Source organism: Trichosurus vulpecula, chromosome 7 (assembly GCF_011100635.1).
Source record: "Trichosurus vulpecula isolate mTriVul1 chromosome 7, mTriVul1.pri, whole genome shotgun sequence".
Taxonomy (NCBI): domain Eukaryota; kingdom Metazoa; phylum Chordata; class Mammalia; order Diprotodontia; family Phalangeridae; genus Trichosurus; species Trichosurus vulpecula.
The window spans coordinates 137,697,461-137,721,471 of record NC_050579.1 but is presented as its reverse complement, the minus strand read 5'-3'; the positions used below and the strand labels follow the sequence as shown (position 1 = coordinate 137,721,471).

Sequence of the window (24,011 nt, the reverse complement as noted above, 5' to 3'; positions counted from 1 at the left end):
AGGCTCAGAAAGTAGGGGGATTGTCCGTGTTCGCAGAGCCAGGTCATGGTGTGTCACGGGATCTCTGCCTCCGAGTTCAGTGTGCTTTCTACAGTACTATGCTGTCTTATTCTAACAAGTAATCTCTGGTAATCATTATAATTAAACACACTTTCAAATCCATAGATTATAATTTTAGAGTTGAAAAGGAACTTAGAAGCCATCTAGCCCAACCCTCTTACTTTACTAATGAAGAACTAAGGCCCAGATAAGTTAAACAGCTTACTCAAGGGAACCCACAGTAAGAAGCTGAGCCAAAAATTGAACCCAGGTCCCCAGAATCCAAATCCTGCCCTTTGTCTACAGGTTTTGAATATCCCACACGATGTAGCATCATGTAATGGAATAGAATAAAAGTGAGGAAACCTAGGTTCTAGCTTGGATTATGTTACTGACTGTGTGGCAATATTTCTTAATCACCTACAATGTGCTAGGCTGTACACTTGGTGCTAGTGAGGGAGCAGAAAGGGGTGTCAAGGAAGACAAAACATTTATATACATTTTTATATATATATATATATATATATTATATATGTGAAAATACAAAGTAATTTCAAGAAATGATTGATCATTAACTACTAGGATCAAGAAAGAGCTCCTGTAGGAAGCAACACCTGAGCTGTCTTGAAGGAAGCTAAGGGTTCCAAGAGATGGAACTGAGGAAGGAGTTTATTCTAGACATTAGAGACCACCTCTGAAAAAACACAGAGGAGAATAATGGAATATTGTGACAGCAGCTAGACAACCAGCTGGACTGGAATAGGGTATATGCCAGAGAGTAACCCCCACCCTACCCCCAGCCAGGATGCTAAAAAGATAGGTGAGAACTAGAATGAGGAAGCCCTTAAATGCCAAAATGATCATCGTATATTTTGTCTCTAAAGAGAGATTTTTTTGTTTTTTAAACTAGGGGTATGACATGGCTATATCTGTGTTTTAGGTATATTAAGTTGAGTGAGGAGAGGAATAAGAGAGGGGAGAAATTGGAAGCAAGGAGTTCAGCTAAGAAGCTAGCTAAAAGCCTACAATAGCATTCCAGATGAAAAGTGATGATAGATTTAACTAGGGTAGAGGTTGGGCAGGTAGAAAAATAGGATGGATGTGAGAAGTGTGAAGGAGGTAGAATCAATGTGTCTTGGCAACTTAGTGGATTTGAGAGGTGAGGGAAGGGGAGGTCAAGAAGGATGACTCTAACTGATTAGAATGATGGGAGGTATCCTCGGCAGGAATGGGGAAGTTTAGAGGATGTTTGGGAAGTGAGGGGTGCAGTGAATAGAGTACGGGACCTGGAGTCACAAAGACTCATCTTCCTGAGATCAGGCATGCACTGGCTGTGTGACCTTGGGCAAATCACTTAACCCTGTTTGCCTCAGTTTTCTCATCTATAAAACGAACTCAAGAAGGAAATGGCAAAATACTGTAGTATCGTTGCCAAGAAAACCCCAAATGGGGTCATGAAGAGTGAAAAATGACTGAACAACGACAGAGGATGTTTGGGGCAACAAGTATACAAGTTCCGTTTTTAACCTTTCGGACATTTTCAGAAGTCTGTCAAAAGACTTAATAACATTCAACTTATCTATGAAAATTTTGAGTTCAACGATTAGGTGAAGATATCTTACGGGGAGTAGTAATGCAGCACTGAAGACCTAATTGGTGGTCACATAATTATAATTTCATTAGATGACCTTATTTTTCTCATCTGTAAAATGAAGGGGGTTTAACCAAACGATCACTAAGGTCTTTTCCAGCTTTGAAATTTTATGGTTCTAATTTTTTTAGAGGCAACAGATTATTTCCCTTATTCAGCGGTAAGGAAGGAGTGAAAAATACACTTCATATGCACATGCTCTGTCTTTTCTAGATAGTAGGGATAGTAAGTTCCCATGAGGCAATGTTTTTTTTTTAAAAAATATGGTATATTGAACCCAGCTTACTATATACGTTTAATGATCTTTTTAATGTATCTTTTCATAAATGTCGCCTATTGATTCAGAAAATCTCTATGGTTTTGTGTGTATTGTGTGTGTGTGTTTTTTTTACCTTTTGTTACTTCTTGGCATTTTACCCAGTAATACAGAATATGCCTAGAGTTAGAATATACTTATGTTCCCTTTTCCTATTTGGAGGTGTAATCCAGTCTCCTTTATCTAGGAAGTACTACACTTAACGTCCTCATTCATAAAGGGGTTGGACTAAGTAACCTCTAAAGTTCCTTTTATTTCTAAATCTGTATAATCCTTTTCTTGATATATGCACATTTATTTTATTTTAAAGAATATTCATGTTCTGTAGTCTAATGTATAAGGATACAGGGTGATGTTTTTGTAAAATATATGTCCATCAGTATGTTTCAAGCCCATGCTACTTCAGGTTAATGGATCATTTAAAATCATGCCATTCTGATTATCATCTTTTATTTTGGGCCTTAAACTGTGGAGATATGAGCAGCGTTGATCTGTGACAGCTAGTAAGACTTTGTAACTTGACTATATTTGTAGGCTGCCCGCCTGAAATTCTAAGGTTTCACATGATTAAACCCTAAATTTTAGCTGTCTTAGGGTTCTTGCTATATTAGCCATATGAAATCTTAGTTATTGAAATGTAAAAAGTAAAATGAAGATTTGAAGGATCTTGTGACCCAGATAGAAGAGTGAATAGATTGCATTTAATTGAACCCATTCAACAGATCGAGAATACTGTGGGGAGTACACGTAGAGCAGAAAATGTGGTCTCTGTCATTAAGAAGCTTCCAGTCTAATACGGAAGATAAAGCATGAATGGTTTTACAGGGAAGTAAACAAACAACTATGGTTCTGACCAAGTACTGAATTATAGAGGAAATAACAGGATTGGAGGCCAGGTGGGGTTAGTCTGGAAAATTTTCATAGACGAGTTGAATAGACTAAGTAGTCTTATAGAAGACTTCTGAAAACTGAAATTTGTAAAGCACTTAGCACAGTGTGTGCCACATAGTAGGCACTGTATAAGGGCTTATTCCTTTCCTCCTCCCTCCTCCCTTGCTGTGTGATTCACAAAAAGTAGATAGTGGTTTTCTGGTTTGACAAATCTTGAAGTTCTCCATTACATCAGATATTTACTTTAGGGGGAGATACCATCACTCCATAGACTGATACTCGGCTTATTGCTCTGTTGTACCATACTTATGTAATACTATATGGTTATTATGATAACTGCTTACTTAGGCGTGTCTTTTTGTGCTAAAGAATCAGTTTCAATTATATAACAACAATATTACATTAGTTGTAATGATGACACAGCGTTAGCCTTCCATTCATTATCTCATTGTTTAGAATTTCCTCATCTACATCCCACTTTGGTAATCTTGGAAACATCTCAGTAACAATAATCTCTCTTATATAAGCGGCCATCTGAGGGAGACAATACAAGTATTATTATCCATGTTTTACTGATGAAGAAGTAAGGTTCAGAGAAATTGTTCTGTGTCCAGGTTACTCATATGGCCAGAGGCAGAGCCAGGGTTCAGATCTGGGTCTTCTAACTCTAAATTTTATTTTCTTTCCCCTATAACATGTTGCCTTTCTGCTAAATCTCCATTTTAAGTAACCAGTGAGGTACTAAGAAACAAGTGATTTCAGTATTATGATATATTTCTATACTGTTGTCAAAAGATCTCATGATATTAAAAAAAGTTTCCATCAAACTAGCTGCACAACTAAAGCTTTTCTTTCCTAAACTCCATTCTTTATTTGTCCTGTGTATTTATCTTCCTAACCCCAGTTCCTATAAACCCTTCTATATTCTCTTTGTAGTTTATACTCTAATTTATGCCTACTCCTACATGTTGGCTTAGCTGTATTGATGGTCACCCATATTTTATACCATGCTTTCCTCTACCCTTGTTATTTCTGTTACTGAGAAATAGTATGGGATACAGCTATATTAGTGTTCTTTAAAAATACCAGGGTGTCAGGATTTATGAATTTCAGTCTGTTTGTGGTTCACAAACGACATGAGTTGATGTGTCACACTCAGATGTCTACTTTGTAAATCAGGGTGGTTGCCTAAGCAGACAGCTGGGATTTGACCATAAATGTGCTTCGTGTTCTCTTGAAAAGAAAGAACAGTGTTTTAGGCGGAATAGACCCTGTATCTTTAATAGCACCAGATGTACATTTGTTGGCAAGTGATTTCAGCATGTGCATTTCATAAATCATAGTTTACAACAGTCTTGCAATGTGTTACTTTGGCATTCTCCTTTACTGCTTTATCTGCCCGATCTAAACTGTTGGGATTGTAGAAGCTGAATTGTAGTATGGCTTTCTAGAACTTTTCTGTAAAAAATACTTCATTGATGCTTTTTAAAAACATCACTGTGACTTTTCGGGGAATCCCACACATTAGCCATGTCTGACAATGTCTTCCCTATAACCTCTATATAGACTGCCAATGCTGTACCCAGAGCTGTGTTTCACTCTCAGGCATCTGGTATGGAGAGTTTTTCTAAAACTGAATAATAGAGGGGCTTTTCAGAGTTGCACATTCTCTTCAGCAGAATGCCCACACATTAGTTACAGGATGGGTATGTTTGTAGTTGTGGATAGGTTTGAGCAAAGCAACAATTGAATTCAGTTGAAGAACTTTGTATTAACAAAATGAAATCACTTGTTAGTAATCAAGAATTTTTACACACACCCAAACTCACACTTAAAATTTTCTGAGGCAACATAATAAAATGGGAAAACATTGACTTTAGATTCAGAGTTATTTTAGATTAAAATCTTGACTGAGACTTAATATCTTTGTAAATTTGCACATGTCACAACCTCCCTAGGCCTCAGTTTCCTCATCTGTAAAATGAAGATTGTAGGCTAGATGGCCTCTGAGGTCCCTTTCTAGTTTAGATCGTGTGATCCTATGAACTGATTCCAAAGAGTTTCCTTTTTCAAACAGGTTTGGTGATATAATCACATCCATTGTTTTAAGTGAAGTGAACATGTAACTGGCTGCAAAGTTAAGCACATATTTTGGCTTTTGTGTCATGTGCTAGATTTAGTCAGGAAGGGGTGGTTATTTTCAGCACTTGTTCACAGAGACGAATGAGACACATCTCATTTGGTATCTTTAATGGGTTGTATGGCTTTTGAAAGACCACATAGAGTGAAAGGGGTTTGTCTGACCCCTGCTGGTCATGATGCCCGTATTCTCCACAAGTTAGATTTTTAAATTAGGTAGCCGAAAGAATTACTATTAATCAGAGGTCAGATAAAGCAGTTACTTGAAATATGATCCTCTTTCAAAACAACTTCCTCTGTCAATTGATGATAAGTATGTTAACTCCACAATTTATTGATCATCTTCAAGCATATGCTAGGGAAGAGATGTGTGTTAGTATGTGAATACACGTCTGTTAGTACATGCACACATTTCTATGCTTTCTTCAATGGATCTGTAGTCAGAGGACCTGGGTTTGAATCTTCATTTTGCCCCTTCATATCTGTGTGACCCTGTTGTTATTTCAGGTCCTTGGATCTTTCTTTCCTCATCTGTAAAATGAGAGTATGAGAGTAGGTAACCTCCAAGATTTCTTACAACTTTAAATCTGTGATCCTCTTATCTTGACAATATAAGTATGTCCTCCACTGATGTAATCTATTCACATCAGGTTGTCCTTTGTAAGTTTTTCTAGTTAATAGGTTGCAGGGTATTTTCTGGTTATTTTAATATTTCTGGTATGTGACCTTTTTATCAGGGGCAACACAACATGAAAGACTCAGTTACACTTCAAGTGATTTCTCACTTCTCTGGCGAATAGCCTGCCCCTGGAAAATCTGGGGAAATCACTACCAGCCACTAACATCCCTTGAAATCCCAGTTTAGAAATTAGAAGATGGCAAGTTTTATTGAAAGAATCAAGATAAATTAAACAGAATGCTTGGAATACAAATGGAAACTTACCATGAGCATTCCTATTCCGGAGATCTGTGTAAATTTCTAGTTGTTTATAGGCCCAATTAGGCAGATTCCTCTCCCTCTGCAGTTCTCCATTGCTCCCAGGGTACTGTCATCAGGCGCTGCCTCCAGTGGCAAAGTCTTCTTGCAGCTCCGCTTCACTATAAGCTGATGATGTCATTTGCTGATCTCTGTCATGACTGCCCTCTGATGTTCCAACTCTGTATCCCAACTCTAGTGTTTGCAGTTGCAGGCCTGCAGGCCTAGGCATTCACCAAAACTGAAGTCATTTCCCCATTTTCCATCTACTTACTACACAACACTTTGTCCACTTTGTCACCAATTCCATGTTTGGGTATACTGACCACTGCACAGTTTGATGCCTTTTCTCCTCTCATTGCGAAGAGGTGTCATCCATGGAGCAGAGTATTCCTTGACCCTTGTTTAAGACATGACAGAACACCCAACTTTAGGGGATACTAGTTTATCTCTCTAAAATGGTGAAATTTCTCTTAATCAGTTGAGCAGGAGTATGGAAATCTAAGAAGACAACTGTTAACAATCTCTGCTAGTTACCCTTTGGTGTGAATTTTTCTATGCAGAATGTGTTCATTCTACCCAGTTGCAGTTGCTCACTGGGAAGAAGAGGAAGGAGAAAAATTTCCCAGCACATGCTATAAGGGCAACCCTTTCTTTGCTTTCTTTGCTTTCTCATATGTGCGTCCATTTAGGGCTGCAAAGAACTTTAAGGATCATCTAATATACCTCCTCTCACTTTATGGATGAGGAAGCAGAAACCCAGGGAAATGAAGTGATTTTTCTAAGTCACATAGATACAGGTGACAGTGCTGGAATGTTAACCTACACCCTGTGACTCCAAAGAGTGCTTGCTTGTTTTTTTTAAACTGTGCTGCACTGCTTCCTCCCCATAAGAACAACCAGCCTCCTTTTTTGGTCCTACAAGTTCATGACTTTAAGTGATATTTGTTATACACAATACAGTGTTGTTAATATCCTGTAGCCTGTAGCCTGTCTTTTAGGTTTGTGCAAATTTGATTATTCTGTGATCATGATATTCCATAATGTACAGCCACAAAACATGACTGGAAGAATATTGAGATTAAATAAAGTCAGCTAGTTGTACAAACACTTGTTAATTGTTTCCTGTGCACAGTATTATTTTTTTGCCATAACTATTTACCATAGCTTTTCCATTTGATGCTGCTTATAAATTTCTAACCAAATTGAGTTATTGGGGAAAAATATCTCTTGTAATGGAAGGATAATTAAATCCCCTAACTCTCCACTGAGAAAGGCAACAGTAAAAGCAAATTGAATGTAAGGATCTGGTGAGAGGACAGTCAAAATATTGGAATAAAAGAATCAAATGAGTTAATATATATGTAAACATTTTGCAAACCTTAGGACTATAAACGTGCTAGCTAATATTACTACTAGTAGTAGTAATGTTAATAATGTAGACCCCCTGCTTTCTTGGATGTCTTCTAATGTGTTGGCCTATAGCCATCTGACACCATCTACATTTAGTCATTACCAACATAAAATGGACTTGACGCCACAGTTTTGAAAAAGTACTACTTTAATAAATATTAAATGTGACATTTCAAACCATTAGAGGTTAGGACAACTATTATTAACGTTTCATAGAGACCTGAATTCTACTCCCTTCATGCATTCATTATGGTATGTCTGTATTGTTACTCAGTCATATATTAAACTCAGATAACATGACTTTGGGCAAATGCCAGAAACTCATGTTTATTGTTCTTTCTAGTTACACTGTGATTTTTCATGTAGACAGATAGGGTCTAAATGTAGCAGGTGCAAGAGATGTTCTGTGACTGATCTCAAGTCTTATGTTTGCGTACTTTAATACACATAGCATGTGGCAAAAGAAGAGAAACAAGAAGATGCAAAATGTTTTCATTTCCTCTTCCCTATACTTTCTCTTCCCAACATACATCAACACACCTGTTGAGTATACAATAATTAATAATGCTCAGTTTGTGCCCAATTTGGATTTATTAAGAGCTTTGTGTCATAATCTAGAGGATGAAGAGCTTCTATGTAATTGGAACATATATCCTCAATCTAAGAATACTTTGTATGGAGATGAGGACAGATTAGCCTGTGATTTATGAAGCTTCCTCTTAGGGGAATGTAAGCAAATAAGGCAACTGAAAACATGCTCTATAAATCAGTTTTGTGTAAGCTTGGAAGGTCATGGGTGAGGACGCATGCCTTAAGATCCCTGGTTGATGGAAGCAAGCTTACTAAACAAAGAGAACTTGCCAAACACATGAGAATGTGCACCTGTGAGTTGGGCGTCATCAGTGACGCAAGGGCTTTTTATGGCTGTTGTGACAATGAGCATGCTCTCCAGTGCATGGACAGCCAAGTGTGATCGTTAGCCGAGATAGTATGGTGTAAGGAAAGGAGCTATTGTTTGGGAATTAAGAGCCTTTATAGCTCTAGTTCTGGCTGTGACACTAGCAAGCTAGAGCCCTCTACAAACCATTTAATCTCCTTGGGTGGTCCCCAGTTTTGTCCTCTTTAAAATGAGGGGACTAGATTAGCAGTTCTCAGACTTTCTGGTCTCTGGACCCTTTCCATTGTTAAAATTATTGAGGACCACAGAGAACTTTTGTTTTTGTGGATTATATCAGTCACTTTTTTACTATCTCAAGCAGATAGATAGTACAGTGCGTAGAGTGCTGGATCTGGGTCGCTTCAGACCCAGTTTCCTCATTTGTAAGAGATAATAAAAGCACCCACTTCCAGGCTTGTTGTGAGGATAGAATGAGATATTTACAAAGTGCTTTGCAAACCATAAAGCACTATGTAGATGCTAGCTATTATTAACAATTAAAACTGATAATTTTAAAATATTAATTCATTTAAAGTAATGATAATAAATCTATCACATGTTTGACCTAAATCACATTTATGAAAAATAACTATTTTTTGGAACAAAAAAATTAGTGACTGGCTTAATACAAGACAACTGGATTCTCATTTCTGCTTTTGCATTCAATCCCTTGAGATCATGTATGTTGTTTCAAGCATATGAAGAAAAATCAGACCTCACATAGGGATATGGTTGGAAAAGGGAGAAATATTTTAATAGGCAAGTTTTACTTTTTAGTATTGTTACAAAAATAATTTTGACCTCACAGAACCCTTCCTTTCCCAACCCTGTAAGGCTCTCAGGACCACCCCCCCACCCCCACCCCGGGGTCCTCAAACCATTCTGTTGAAAACCACTAGCCTAGATGATTTTGAAGTTCTCTTCCAGGATACAACTTGTATATGATTCTATGACCCTTGCTATTTATAGAGAAATATGAAAAGATTTAAAAAAAACAGGTACAGAGTCTGATAAAGAATGTATTTCTATTGTGCATTTTTACTTACAGTAACTTCTTGATTTGCAAGTTATCTATATATCAAGGTATCCAGGTTTGTTTCTTCCCTCTGACACTTTATGTCAGTGCTCTGTGACCTCTTAACATTTCTGAGCTTCAGTTTTTTCCTTTGTAAAAGGGAAAAATAGTATTTGCACTACCAGGTTATTAGGAGGAAAGAGATTTTTTTTAACAAACTTAAGCGAATTAAATGTGAATTATTATTATGATTGTCAAATAACTTTGGGAAAATCATTGTTTTTCTTTGTGTGTTTATTCTTTTCTTTATTGGAGGTGACACAATTGTTTATTGGAGGTGACAGAATGTTTATTTGACTCTTGGTGCCTCAATCAGTCAATAAACTTTTATTAAGCACCTACAACTTGCAAGGCATTATGGGGGATACAAAGATGATAATGAAAAGTAGTTACCCTTCTGGAGCTTACATAGGAGGAAATGTGCGTATTTACCTACAAGAAAAGTCTTTCTGGCTCTAGGAGCTAGAAGGCATTTAAATATGATGGTAAGAGGTCTTTGTAATGCTAATCAGTATTTGCTTTGTGGAGGCCACTCTCCTAGGTGTTGTGATACTGAGAAGCATAAGAAATGTTCTTTACCCTTAAAAGCTTATAATCTAGTTGAGGGAGATCAGATATGTCCTGAAGAAAAGGTAAATAACAGTGTATTGAGTTAGTGATGGAGAAAAGTACTATAGGAGTTCAGAAAAAAGAGTGATCCCCAAGAGGTGAGTGTGATCCAGAAGGCCTCACAGACTATCTAGAATTTAAACTGTGCCCTGAAGCCTTTGGGCCTTAATTCTAGTTTCAGAAGAAAAGGTGGTCTTCTTGATAATAATAACTTAAATAACACTTTTAAGGTTTTCAGAGCACTTGACAAATATCTCATTTTATCCTCAAAACAACCCTGGAAGGAGGATGGTATTATTATTATCATCTCCATTTTACAGGTGAAGAAATGGAGGCAGATTAAGATGAAATGGCTTGCGTCGTATCCCATGGTTATCAGGTGTATGAATCCAGATTTGAGTTTAGGTCTTCCTGACTCCAAGTCCAGCACTCTATGCATTGTGCCACCTAGATGCCTTGTGGAGGCTAAGCTCTCCACTCGTGCTCTTAATCAGGTCCCTTTCCATCCCTAGAAGCTTTGCGTTCAGTCACTTTTCCGTTGTGTCTGACTCTTTGTGGCTCCATTTGAGGTTTTCTTGCCACAGATAATGGAGCGGTTTGCCATTTCCTTCTCTAGTTTGTTTTACAGATGAGGAGACTGGGGCAAACAGGGTTAAGTGACATGTCCAGGGTCACACAGCGAGTAAATGTAGGAGGCCAGATTGGAGCTCAGGCAGATGAGTCTTCCTGACTCCAGTCATGGTACTCTATGCTCTTTGTCACCTCGCTGCCCCAGAAAGCATTATTTTTTAACTTACATTCTAATAATGGGAGAGACCATATGTAAATGACAAGAACAACAGCTTTGTTGTTCGGTTGTTCAGTCCTATCTGACTCTTGGACCATAGCTCACCAGTACAGTCTGCAAGGTTCTCTTGGCAAAGATAACAGAGTGGCTTGCCATTTCCTGCTCCAGTGGGTTAAGGCAAACAGAAGTTACATGAGTTGTTTAGGATCACACAGCTAGGGTCTGAAGCCAGATTTGAACTCGGGTTTTTCTAATCTAGACCCAGCACTCTATCCATTGTATCTCCTAGCTGCCAAGAAGCTTTACACCTTCATCAGTCCCTCTGTTTCCCTCATCTTCAATTTCTCCCTATCCGTAGGCTCCTTCCCCACCACCTAAAACATGCCGAGGTCAGTGAAGATCCTTAAATAGCTGTCACTTGATCCTCAAGCCATCATCCTGTTCCTCTTCCAAATTTTGTTTGCTTACCATCCCCTCTATGTTCAGCCTCTAGTGATATTGCTTCCAACTCAACTACTCAACACAATTTATTTCTCAACTGTTAAATCTGTCTTTTTTCAGTGCTCATCCTCCTTGACTTCTCTGCAGCTTTGACTCAGTTGACCATTTCCTCTTCTGGAACGCTAAATCCTCCATTGGCTTCCATAACACTATTCTTTCCTGGTTCTTCTACCTGTTCTTTATTATATCCCTATTTGTAGTACCTCACATCAAGGGACCCAGATGTAGTTGTTAAAAACTACCCACAGTCTTGCACATCCTTCTCTTCCTATAACTCTACCCTAGTTCACTGGGTTATCACTTCTATGTTGAAGGTTATGTTGTCTCTGCTACCTCTTGTTCCCAGCGCTGTTTATCAAACAGTGTTGGGGAGACTTCACTGGGGAAGGAGACACTGTCTGCAGTTTTTGTATCGCCTGCTCTTTGTCACATACCCCTGCCTGCAGATCGTCACCTTCTTAGTACCTTGGGAAAGAAGGAGATTCAAAGGCTCCACCTCTTTTGTTGAGATTTGGCTAGATTTACTTAGCTGGATTACCTTCAAGTTACCTATAAAAACTCTCCCCAGCTTGAAGCTATTGCTGATCTTCAGTGATCAGCCTGTCAATGTTACCTTGATGTACTTAGGATAAAAGCCTTTTAATTCTCTTTGCCCTGAGTTTTGCCTTATTAATCAGGGTGAAAGCCCGAATGAAGAATTTTCCTTTCAACATATACCTGGAGTATTGCAAAAGCTTCTTAATTGGTCTCTGCTTTAATTGATTTCTTTCTTCTCTAATTCATCCTGTATACAATTGCCACATTGATATTCTTAAAACACAGATCTTCCTATATTACTACTCTGCAGAAAACTCTTCAGTGGCTCCGTATTGCCTCTAGGATAAAATAATAAATCCTTAGCCTGGCTTTTAAAACCATCCACAACCTAGCTCCCACCTGCCTCTTCAGTCTGTTTTTATGTTACTCCCTTTTCTGCTCTGTACATTCCAATCAAGCTGGCCTGCTAGATGTTCCCATCTTTTGCCTTTGTGTCCCCTAAGTCTGGGATGTTGTTCCTCCTCTTCTCCAGCTCATAAATTTGACTACCTAGCTTCTTTTAAAGCTTAGCTCGATATAAGGCCTTTCTTGATTCCCTAGCTCTAATCATTGGGACTTTTTAACTCTTGAAATTATTTTGTAAATGCTTGGATTTACTTGGTTCTGTACATGGTGTATATCTTCCTCCACGTTCCCCACTAGAATTCTAGTTCTCTGTGTGCTGGAATTGTTGTTTTTGTTTTTATTTGGACTTAGAGTGCCTTTCACCTAATCAACACTTACTAATTATTCAACTGAATTAAATAGTGAAGGATAGATAAATAAGTAAAGAGCAAGTTGATCAGTCTGGGTAGGGAGAACAGCCAGAGCAAAAGCACGGAGGTGAGAAAGCATAAGTCATACTTTTGAAATAAAGAATTCTCAAGACTGACCTAGTATGAAGAACTGGGTTTGTATTAGAGAGAAGTGAGAGATTAGAGACTAGATTTTGGAGAGACTTGGAAATCAGGCTTTTACCATGTTTGTTGATAATGGAGAGCCACTGAAGGCATTTGAACAGAAGCATTTGGAGTGAGATTGATTTGGCAGCAACGTTTACAATTCATATTAGAAAAGAGAAGAACTGGAGACAAGTAGACATGTTAGGAGACTTTGTGATCATCATCTAAGCTTGATTTGATGAGAGCCTACTCTTTGAATGTTGGCAATTAGAATAGAAAGAAAGGAGTGAATTCTAAAGACATTTTGAATGAAGGGACTTAACATAGTGATTGAGTGAAGGGAGGAGCATGCCCCAAGAGGAGAATGATGGTACTGTTGACACAAATAAGATAATCGAGAGTCAGACATTGTTTTAGAGAAAAGATGATGTTTAGTTTTACATAAGTTAGGTTTGAGGTTCTTACAGAACATTAGGAGATGCCTAGTAGGCAGATGTTCTCAATTGAAAATCAAGAAAAAGCCAAGACTCTGAAATTGGAGATTGGGATTCATCTAGTGAAATGACTGTTGAAGCCATAAGAATAGATGGACTTTTTTGAGGGAGGAAGTCATGCCAAGAAAACAAGCATTTAAGCACCTATGATGTATACCAGGCACTGTTCTTAGCACTGGGAATACAAAGAAAGACAAAAAAAATTGAGCCTATTGAATCATACTTAGGGTTCACGTTTGGCATACACCTGCACCAAAAATGAAGAAGACAGTGAAGCCAATGAAGGAGACAGAGAAAGTAAGGAAGATAGGCGAGGCAGTGCCATGTCACAGCAGCCAAGGAGAAAGGGGAGTAGTGAATAGGATTTAGTTTCAATGGGAAGTTAAGAAAATAAGGGACTGAGAAAGGGGCATTGAATTTGGTTGTGTTGGTATATGCATCCTCTGAAGCCCCCAGAGCACATTGTAGTTTCTACTTAAATAGGTCCAGACCTATAGTTTCATTGGTGTGGGGTATTGGTAGGCAGTCAGGGAGGCTGGAAAACAAGCATTTATTAAGCCTTTACCATGTTCCAGGCATTGTGATTAGTGCTAGGGATACAAATACAAGCAAAAAAGAAAGACAATCTGCCCTCAAGGAGCTTACATTTACCAGGAGAAGAAAACACACAAAAGGGAGCTGTCAAGGCAGGGGGAAGTAGGGGACAGGAGAAGGGGAATGGGGGAAACAGTGAATGAGGATAGGCTCTGAGACTGGTCCTTTATCCACCATACCACACTGCCTTCCACATACTTATTGAGGAAGATTTCATATGATAAATTGGATAAATGGGATATATTTATTCTTTGCAAATATCCAGAGTCAAACAGGAGGCTGGGACATGACCTACCTCAATCACATGATGGCCACTGATGACTAGGGAATCTCTATCCATAATCTGCTGGATGTTCATATAATGTTTCTAATCCAGTACACAGACTCCGGAGAGATTGTAGGGTGGTCAGTGTGCTGGGGTGGGCCTGACTCGGACCAATCCTCTAGTAGTTTAGGTTCTATATTGGAAGAAAGCAAGACTGTAGCTTACTCAACAGTTAACAAAAAGAGATTTTCTTAGCCGTAGCAGTAGAAGGATATTCATGGATACACTTTGAGGATATCTTGAGTTCAGCTGAGCTGGAGATGCTCATCATAATCCACCGGCAAAGCCTAAGAATGTATCAGAAGCTCCTCTTAGCTGGTCTGCACTCATAGAGGATGAGGAAGTAGCCTCAGCAGTCTGAACCTTAGTCCCTTGAGCCAACCACTTCTGAAGGAATGTCTCAGTACCTTTTAAGGAAAAACTGACCTAACTTGCATGGGTAGAAAGGTTGGGATGTTGTTTCTACTACAGTCTGCCTTCCCAAAAAGAGACAAAAATGAAAAATACCTGTTATGGCCAAGGGTAGAAATTTCAAGGGAAGGATATGAATGAACTACCATCATAATATTAGGGTGGTGGTATTATGAAGAATTTTTTCAGTCTTCACCCCCATTCCTACCCCCCCCCCCCGAAAATGTATTGCAAAATATATATAACCTTTTTCTTTTGGCTTTGTCAGACTGAGAGAGTCAATACAGTTTTTGAGATGCACATTTAAAGGTCTTAATCTGTATGTTACTTTGTCGCCTTCTATAGGATTTTGTAGGAGGGAGCTGTGACTTGGGGCAAGGGTTCAAGGGCTAACACTCTGTATTTCTCCAATAGCATTTAGTATATCCTATCTTTAGCAGTAGTTGTATACTTGTCTTGTTTCTCCTGGAGCAGGTACCATATCTTGTTCATCTTTGTATTCTCTACAGCATTTGTGTCAAACTCAAATAGAAATAGATTCCTTCGGCTTCATATGACTACAAATTGACATTATCTGTGTTGTATTTTTATTTTGTTAAACATTTCCTAACTATATTTTAATCAAGTTCAGCCATGCTGGGGAGTTGTGTAGGCCTGAGTTTGACATATTTGCACTGTGGTGCTTAGAATGTTACTTTACACATAGCAGGCAGTGTGATGTTTTAGAATTGGAGTGAGAAGATAAACATTTGAGGCCTGTGGCTACTGTGTGGATAGAGGTTTAACAGAAAACCTCTTTGAGCATCATTTTTGTCATCTGTGAAATGAGGATTACTGTGAATAAAGTACTGTATAAATGATAAAGGACTATATAAGTGGTCATTATTATAGTAAGCACTTAGAAATGTTCATAAATTGAATAAAGTCAGTGGTGGTTTTGAAGAGAGAATGCCTTCAACAGTGTGATGGGGGCAGTAGCCAGACTGCAAGATATAAGCGGATGTTGAAGGTAGGCTGCTACCTTAAGAAGTTTGGTGGCTAAAGAGGATGAGAAATAGATTAACAAGAGCTTGAGAATATAGTGGAGTCTAAGAAAGGCTTTTTAATTTAGTTTTGTTTTACTGTGTCTGGTTTTTTTTTTAATCATTTAAAGCAATTGTGCTTATTTAGCGTTTGTCTTTCTCTTGAATTAAAAGCTCCTATGGAAAGGATCTTGTATTTTATCATCTTTGTAACCAAGCACCCTATTTAAGTACATTGCATACTTTATGCTTCCCTGAAAAATAGTCAGTAAATGAATATTTTATAAATTGAGTAGCTGGTGTATATCTTTAAACGTTCTAGAAATTGACACTGGGTAAACACCAGGTGGTAGTGGTCATAGTGTATGCCATCATTCCACTCTGTTTGAAGAGTGCTAAATGTATGATATTTCTGATGAGTTCCTGATCAATCTGGAAGTGCAAGGTTGTTTGTTATTGTTGTTTTAATAGAATCTACAGTTTTTGAGTTAGAAGGACATCTAGCCCATCGTTTTACCGAAGAGGAAACCAAGAGACAGAGAAGTTAAATGATTTGTCCACCTATTAAGAGTATGGGATGGGATTTGAGCCCAGGCCTTCCTGACTCCAAATTCAGTGCCCTAACATGTTTAGTTTTTGTTTCAAGCATTTCAGGAAATAGTCTGATACTTCCTTTAGGACTAGAATCCAAAAACATTTATTTTAACAGGAAAGGAAACATTTATTAGGGTCTTATGGGTGAAAAAGGAGGCCGATGTGGTACTTAACACCTCTTACATAGAGAACTAGATGTGTCCATTTCCACAAAAGTCAATCTTTTACAAAATTTTCTCCAAGGTACAATATAGATATGGGAGAGTGATAGGAGAGATAAACAGCAGTGGACTAGCCCATTACAAAAGGAGGAAATTGCCTGGTGAGTCCTATCTAAAAAACCAGAAATTCCTTCCTTAGAGAAAGAAACTCTTAGGATTCTTCCTTTTGACATGCAAATAGCTGACTGATCCTAGCCTCCTACTTAGAACTGGTTGACTGTTTCCTAGGTTCTAGGAACTATGGGAATTGTATAGTACTTTAAAATTGAAATAAAAAACATTTTAGGAATGTTTTATTGAAGTGACTCTAAAATGGCTATTCATTTTATTTTATTATCTCCTCAAATTGTTATGTTTAAAAATATTAAAAGACTCTGGGGAGAGGATTCTGGGAAGATGGAGGACTAGGTCAGAAAACTTTCTGCTCTCCAAATTTTCTCTATAGAAAAAGATAGAGCATTGCCTCAGAGGGAATGTAGAGCAGAGGAATAAACAAACATCTGGGTAAAGTAGTTGTTCTCCTAAGACACCAAAGAAGACACCAAGACAGACCTGACCTATGAGGCATAGGTTTGGCCGGAGTGCAGACACCTCCAAGCCTGCTCTGGGGCATCCACAAACAACGGGCCCTGAGGGCAGCTGGGTAGAGAGGCAGCCTCAGACTTAGAAACTTTAATCTCCCAGATAGTGTTGGTATCTGATGGCCGAATAGAAGGTCCAAGGACCTCCCACTATCCAGGGGTGCCAAGCACCGCTGCTGCTGACCAGACTCATCCCGGACTTGGGCTGCCACTGTGGGCCAGAAGGAATTAGCAAATGCCTGGTGAGTTCAGTGGCAGAGGGGCAGGGACCAGCTGACTGGGCAGTTGCAGGGGATCAGAGTCCCTGGTTTCAACTCCAGGGCAGAGAGGACAGCTGTAGCTTGCAGTCACTGGAGAAACCACAGGAGTGAGATCATTCACAGGACAGTGTGACTGGGGGCTCTCACTATGGCTTAGGAGTGGAGAGGAGAGCCCAGGATTGAGCCCCAGGACAGACCTCAGAAATAACGGTAAGAAGGACCTGAGGCTTGGGGCATCATCATCCCCCACACCTCGTGACTAGAACTTGATTATACTAATACCTGCTAAAAAAAAATAAAGTAAAATAAAATTTTAAAATAAATATATGAGTAAGCAAAGGAGAAAGAACCCAACCATAGATGGCTACAATTGGGATAGAGAAGATCCGGATTCATATTTTGAGGAAGATAGAGGAGCTAAAAAGCCACTCTTTTTTCAATAAGAAATGTCAAATGGTCCCAAGCACAAAAAGAGTTCTTGGAAGAATTTAAAAAGGACTTTAAAAATCAAATAAGAGAGGTCAATGAGAAATTAGGGAAAAAAATAAGAGCAATCCAAAGAAATCAAGAAAATTATGAAAAGAAGGTCAACCAACTTGAAATAGAGAATCAAAAACTTAAGGAAGAAAATAATTCCCTGAAAACCAGAATTGGGCAAAGGGAAGCTAATGGCATTCTAAGACACCGAGAAATAATAAAATCAAAAGAATGAAAAAATGGAAGAGAATGTAAAACATTTCATCAGAAAATAACTGATCTGGAGAATAGATCGAGGAGAAATAATGTAAGAATAGTCAGACTACCTGAAAATTACAATAAAAAAAGAATCTTGATACAATATTACATGAAATTATCAAAGAAAAATGCCCCGGAGTTCTAGAACAAGAAGGCAGAGCAGAAACAGAAAAAAAAAATCCACCTATCACCACCTGACAGAGATGCCAGGAGAAAAACTTACAGAAGTATCATAGCCAAATTTCAAAGCTCCCAGGTTAAGGTGAAAGTATTGGAAGCGTGAAGAAAAAAAAAACAATTTAAATATTGTGGAACTATCGTAAGGATTACACAAGATGTAGCAGCTACTACGCTGAAGGACCATGGGTCTTAGAATGCTGTATTTTATAGAGCAAAAGAGCTGGTTACAAGCAAGAGTAACCTACCCAGGAAAGTTAAGTATAATCCTGAATGGAAAAAAAAATGGACATTTAACAAACTGAAAGACTGTCAGGTACTTGTTACAAAAACAGCAGAACTTAAGGGAAAATTTGACATCTAACACCCAGGAGAAATATAAAGTAAACATTAAGGACCAATTGTAAGGGACTCAATAAGGTCAAATTGTTTACTTCTTATATATGAAAATATTATCAGTTCTTTTATGACTATCATTTTTATTTGGGTAGTTTGAAAGAAAGGCTTGGGCTGAGCTGAGTATGATGGGCTGATTCTAAAAAAATAAAACGGTAGGAAGGAGCAATTATCTCATACAAATGAGGCTTAAAAGAAAAAATAGAGAAGAAGCTAGTAGGAGGGAGGGGAGAGGAGTTAGTGCTGAAACCTTACTCTCATTGAGAAATGGGTTAAAGAGGGAACAACGTCTATATCTAGAAGGGTATAAAAAAGGTATAAAAGGGTATAAAAAAAGGTATAAAAGGGTATAAAAGTCTTCTAAATTCAGAAAGAAATGAGGGCAAGGGGACAGGACTAGGTTAAGGAATAGGAGGGCAAGGTGATGAGTAGAAGTAAAGCAGAAGAGTAAGGAGGGAAGGAATAGGGTGAGAAAGGATAGTGAGGAAAAATAGGAAGGAGGATAACAGAAAACAAATAATTATAGCTTAAAATGTGAATGGGATGAATTTACCCATAAAATGGAAACTGATAGCAGATTAAAAATTTGAATAAAACAATATGTTGCTTTCAGGAAATGCTACAAAAACGAGAGATACACAGGACTAGAATTTATGTAAAAAAAAAGCAGGGGTAGTAATCACAGTCTCAAACAAAGTTAAAGCTAAGAGATTTAATCAAAAGAGAAAAATAGGGAAATTACACTGTGTCAGCCATATTATTCAGTATTGTTTTAGACCATTTAAAATAACTAGACAGTATAAAATACCTGAGAGTATACCGGCCAAAACAGACACAGGAACTATATAAACATAAACATAAAACACTTTTTATGTAAATAAACTCAGAACTGAATAATTAAAGTAATATTTATTCATGTTCATTACAGTATTATCTAACCTATTTATTCAATGCTATCCCAATTAAATTACTAAAAAATTATCTTACAGAGTTAGAAAAAAAAACCAACAAAGTTCATTTGGAATAACAAAAGGTTCAAAGGAATCAGGGGGAAAAAAGATGTAAAAGCAGCAAATTCAATAGTATCAGACCTTAAACTATACTATGAAGTGAGAGCATTGTTAAAGTATAAAAAGGATAATTTTGATTATTTTAAATTAAAATTTTCTTGTATAAATAAAACCTATGTAACAAAGAATAGAGGGAATGCAGAAATTTGGGGAAAGCTTTCATAGAGAGTCTCTCAGAATCTTAATGGATTGGAATATTACTGTGATATAGCAAATGATGAGCTGGTTGATTTAGAAAAACATGGAAAGATTGGACCTATGAAGGAAGATGCTGTCCACCTTCAGAAGAACAGATGACAAGTGGAAATAAGCCTAGTTTGGTTTTATATATGTATGAGCATATATGTGTATATATGTATGTTTATAGACATCTACGTATGTGTATATATATCTGCACTTAATTGTAGCTTTCTGGGGTGGGTGCACAGCAGGGAACAAAAGAAAATCTACAGGAAAGCAAAGCTGGACAGTTTTGAAAACAATGTGTAGTATTTATCGTATAGATTTTCTTGAAATGGAAATTTATTGTTTCATGTTGAATTCTCTCTTATTTTCTGCTGTGAACATGGCAATGGTTTTTTTTTCTTTTCTTATTTTGTATTTAAGTTTAAAATGAAATTTAAAACTTACAAAAAAAAATGAATGAATGAAAAGACTCTGGAAATTACTTGTTAGCCCCATCAGCACTCAGGAGGTATGGCTCAGGGCCATGAAAAGAATATTGAATTGGGATTCAGAAGACCTGAGTATGACTCTTGGCTATGCCATTTAGTACCTGTGTAACCATGAACAATTCTGTTAGACTGTGCCGTAATTTCCTCATCTTTAAAATGAAGGGATTAGATTAGGTGATTTCTAAGGTCCCTTTGAGCCTCTAAATCAGTGATACCATGGTCTTAAATAGGGAGATAGGGAATTAAAACAACTTGAAGGTGGTTATTTAGGATAGTGGTATCAAACTCAAATAGAAATGGGGGCCACTAACACATACATAAGAATCCCAAGGGCCTGTATCAATTTAGAAAACTATATCTTAACATTATCTGTGGGGGGGAGGTGTTGTATTTTTATTTATTTTATTAAATATTTCTCATTTACATTTTAATCTGGTTCAAACAGCTCAGGAGGCATGTCTGCAAACTCCATATTTGACACCTCTGATGTAGGTGATTCTTCAGGTTCCAATTTAAACTTACTTGCAGCTCGGGTATGGACCCCCCCTAACAACTTTTTTAAAGAAAGTAGTGGTTAATATCTTGATTATCCTTATCAGAGGTGGAGACTTCAAGGAGTCACTTAGTTCACCTCCACCCCCTGCATCATTTATAGCTGCTGAGTATCTGAGCAATCTGTTTTTGTCAGTCAGACAATCTTAGCACTGGTAATGTAGGTTAAATAACTGAACTCATTTTGTCTTTCCAGGTTACCTTTACACAAATTAAAAGCCTATTAGGCACCTACCTTTTCTGGTCCCTAGGGATAGCTTACTTAGACCAGTACTGTACTCGCTTTAGAAAGTCCATCAAGGCTGAGTCATGGTGATTCTTTAAGAGTGGTTCTTAAACCTTTTTGCATGCAGAACAGATGGCTTTTAAAAGACATATGTTCTCATTTTTGTGGGTCCATGTTAACTGCTTTGGTATTCCAAGGTCTGGTTTCCACCTTAAGTGAACTATAGTCAGGATGATGAATAGAAATATTTACTGCCTCCTAAATCTATAATACACTAGAAACAACTTTACAAATAAGGATCTGGGAGTCAGATAAAGGTTATTCTATTTGTTATCTGAACTGAGTTATTTATTATTGCTCTCTTGTATTTCTAGCTACAAGAAAACACATGAAACTTTGAGCCATGCAGGGCAGAAGGCAACTGCAGCTTTCAGCAACGTGGGCACAGCCATCAGCAAGAAGTTTGGAGACATGAGGTATTTCTAGATTGAATGAACTTTGGACTTGGCTTTGAGAAAGAAGGGGATTATTGATGTCATTGTCAGCTGGTCTTCCTTCCCTTGCTATGTAATGCCTGACAGTAGTCACTGCTAGTTAAGTGAGAAATGGTTATTCCCTGAGGTGTGCTGCCTTAGGAAAAGTGTAGTGAACCCATGGAAGAGGAGTTCCTTCCCATACTGCAAGTCCTGGTGGAAATCAGAGACATTCTAAACATTTGTAATCACTACTATTAAGAGCAAAATAGGAGGAATTTCCTGTTCAGACACCACACGCTAGGAGAGGCTTAATTACTATAATCTTAACATTGAAAACAAAATGTGTCAAATGGAATCTATCTGGAAAGCTGCAGCCTGTGTAGCAGCCTAACCTTTAACTAACTGATAAATCTTACCACATCTGGGAAGCGCTGCTCATTCATATTGAAAATATCTGTTGATTCTTAGTAGTGAAAATGAGTGAGAACTAGTCCCAGCAAAGCAAGGCCCTTCATTCTGTGGTTCTTCAGTGAAGGTGTTTCCTTTGATTGTACAAGTACTGTTGAAAAGGTCTTCAGTGAGAGAATTAAACATATATGTGTGTATGTGTATATATGCATGTGTGTATGTGTTGTATATCTTTATCTATTTGAACATTTACACTGTACCGCACTATTTTTTTTTTTTATCATGCTCTAATGCTAAATGGAGAGGCAGTATAACATAATGGATAGACTTCTGGGTTTGGAGTCTGGAAAACTTGAATTCAAAACCTACCTCAGATACTTCCAGCTGAGTGAGACCATAGACCAGTCATTTACCTTCTGAGCCTCAGGCTCTTCCCTAAGAATATAAATTATAGAAGAGTTGTGAACTGCAGTGGTGGAGGTCATCTTCTCACCAAAAGTTTCCATACTAAAGAAATGACAAACTGATCTTTGCATTATAGATTTAGAGCTAGAAGGGGTCTCAGGCCACCCACCTCCACCCTCCCCAGTCACACAGTCAAGAAAACAGTCAACAAGCACTTATGAAACACCCCATTTGTCCCAGACACTGTGCTTGGTGCTGGAGAGAGAGAGACAAAAATGAAACAGACCCAACAGCTTCCCTTCTGTTTGATGAGAGAATGTGTGTGTGTGTCTGTATGTGTCCCTTGTGTGTATCTGTTTCTCTCTCCATATGTTTATATACACACACACACACATATATATATATATGTACACCCACAAATATGCATATGTACGTACACATGCATGTATGCATATAGACATATGTGTGTATATAGGTATATATAGCGTGTATTTTCTCTTTGTATACATATGTATATGGGAAAGAAATCCAAGATAGTCGGGGGGGGCACTATCAGTTTAGAAAGAATAGGCCCTGTAAAAGTGCCAGGTACATAGAAAATGCTTAATAAATGCTTGTTGATTGACTTGAGTGGCTCATGAAGATAAAGCTGGGGTTCACAACCACAGCCCGGGACTCCACATTCCGCTGTCCTTCCCAATTTCTTTTCCATGTTCCCTTAATCTGTCTGTTTATATAAGACTACAAATACAGTTGCTTGTTCTCCTTGATGGTAAATTAAATAGAGGAAAGGAATGAAAGCAAGAGAAGAGACAGAAATGGTATAAAAGATGAGTTCTTCCCTCTTTTGTATGTATTACAAACTTTATTCCTCTCACTTTCCTCACCCCCCCCTTTTGTTGGTGGTAGTTGTGGTATTCACTTGCTTTTAGCCCTATCCAACTCTTCATGACCCTGTTTGGGGTTTTCTTGGGAAAGATACTGGAATGGCTTGTATTTACATACAGACACACATATGTATATATGTATACATATGTGCAGAGAGAGAGAATAGATACAAAATTTCTCCAGAAAGGAATATTAAGGGCAATGGAGCATCTCCCCTTAGTCATAAAAATTGGTAGTGAAAATATACTACATATGGTATTTGGTACCACAAAACGGACGGGCTATTGAAAGAAAGTTTTGCAGTAAAGCAGTCATGACAAAGGGAAAACAGTAGATATTGTGACTGATGACTTTAAGCTTTCTGGAGAAATCTGCAAGTAGTTCAGTTTGGGATTTTCTGACATCAGAAAAGTTCATTAGCGAAATTCTTTGATTGACAGCTCCACTCATACCTACTATAGCTGTCCACTCAAGGTAGATTTAAAAAGTTATAATAAAGGGATAACTAAGTGTCTGTAAGACAGACACAGTTGAACAAATTAAGCTCTGCTCTGGCTGTATCTATTTTTAATGTTTAGTCTCGAAAAGTTAGAATGCCCTGTAGGAAGTTAATTACGCTTGAGATTTTAGGGGGGTCCTTCTGTGCCTGTTAGTTCAGTAGGGTTCTATAGGATCATAATGGAAATAACT

The 24,011-nt window shown here is 37.9% G+C and overlaps 1 protein-coding gene across 1 annotated transcript in view; it reads left to right on the top strand.

Annotated features, from left to right (window-relative positions):
* Positions 1-24,011, top strand: part of TPD52L1 (TPD52 like 1) — a 164,955-nt gene that overhangs the window by 121,690 nt on the left and 19,254 nt on the right. The window contains exon 4 of the mRNA XM_036767071.1: positions 21,519-21,620. Coding sequence (XP_036622966.1) covers positions 21,519-21,620 — 102 coding nt within the window. The remainder of the gene's footprint in view (positions 1-21,518; positions 21,621-24,011) is intronic.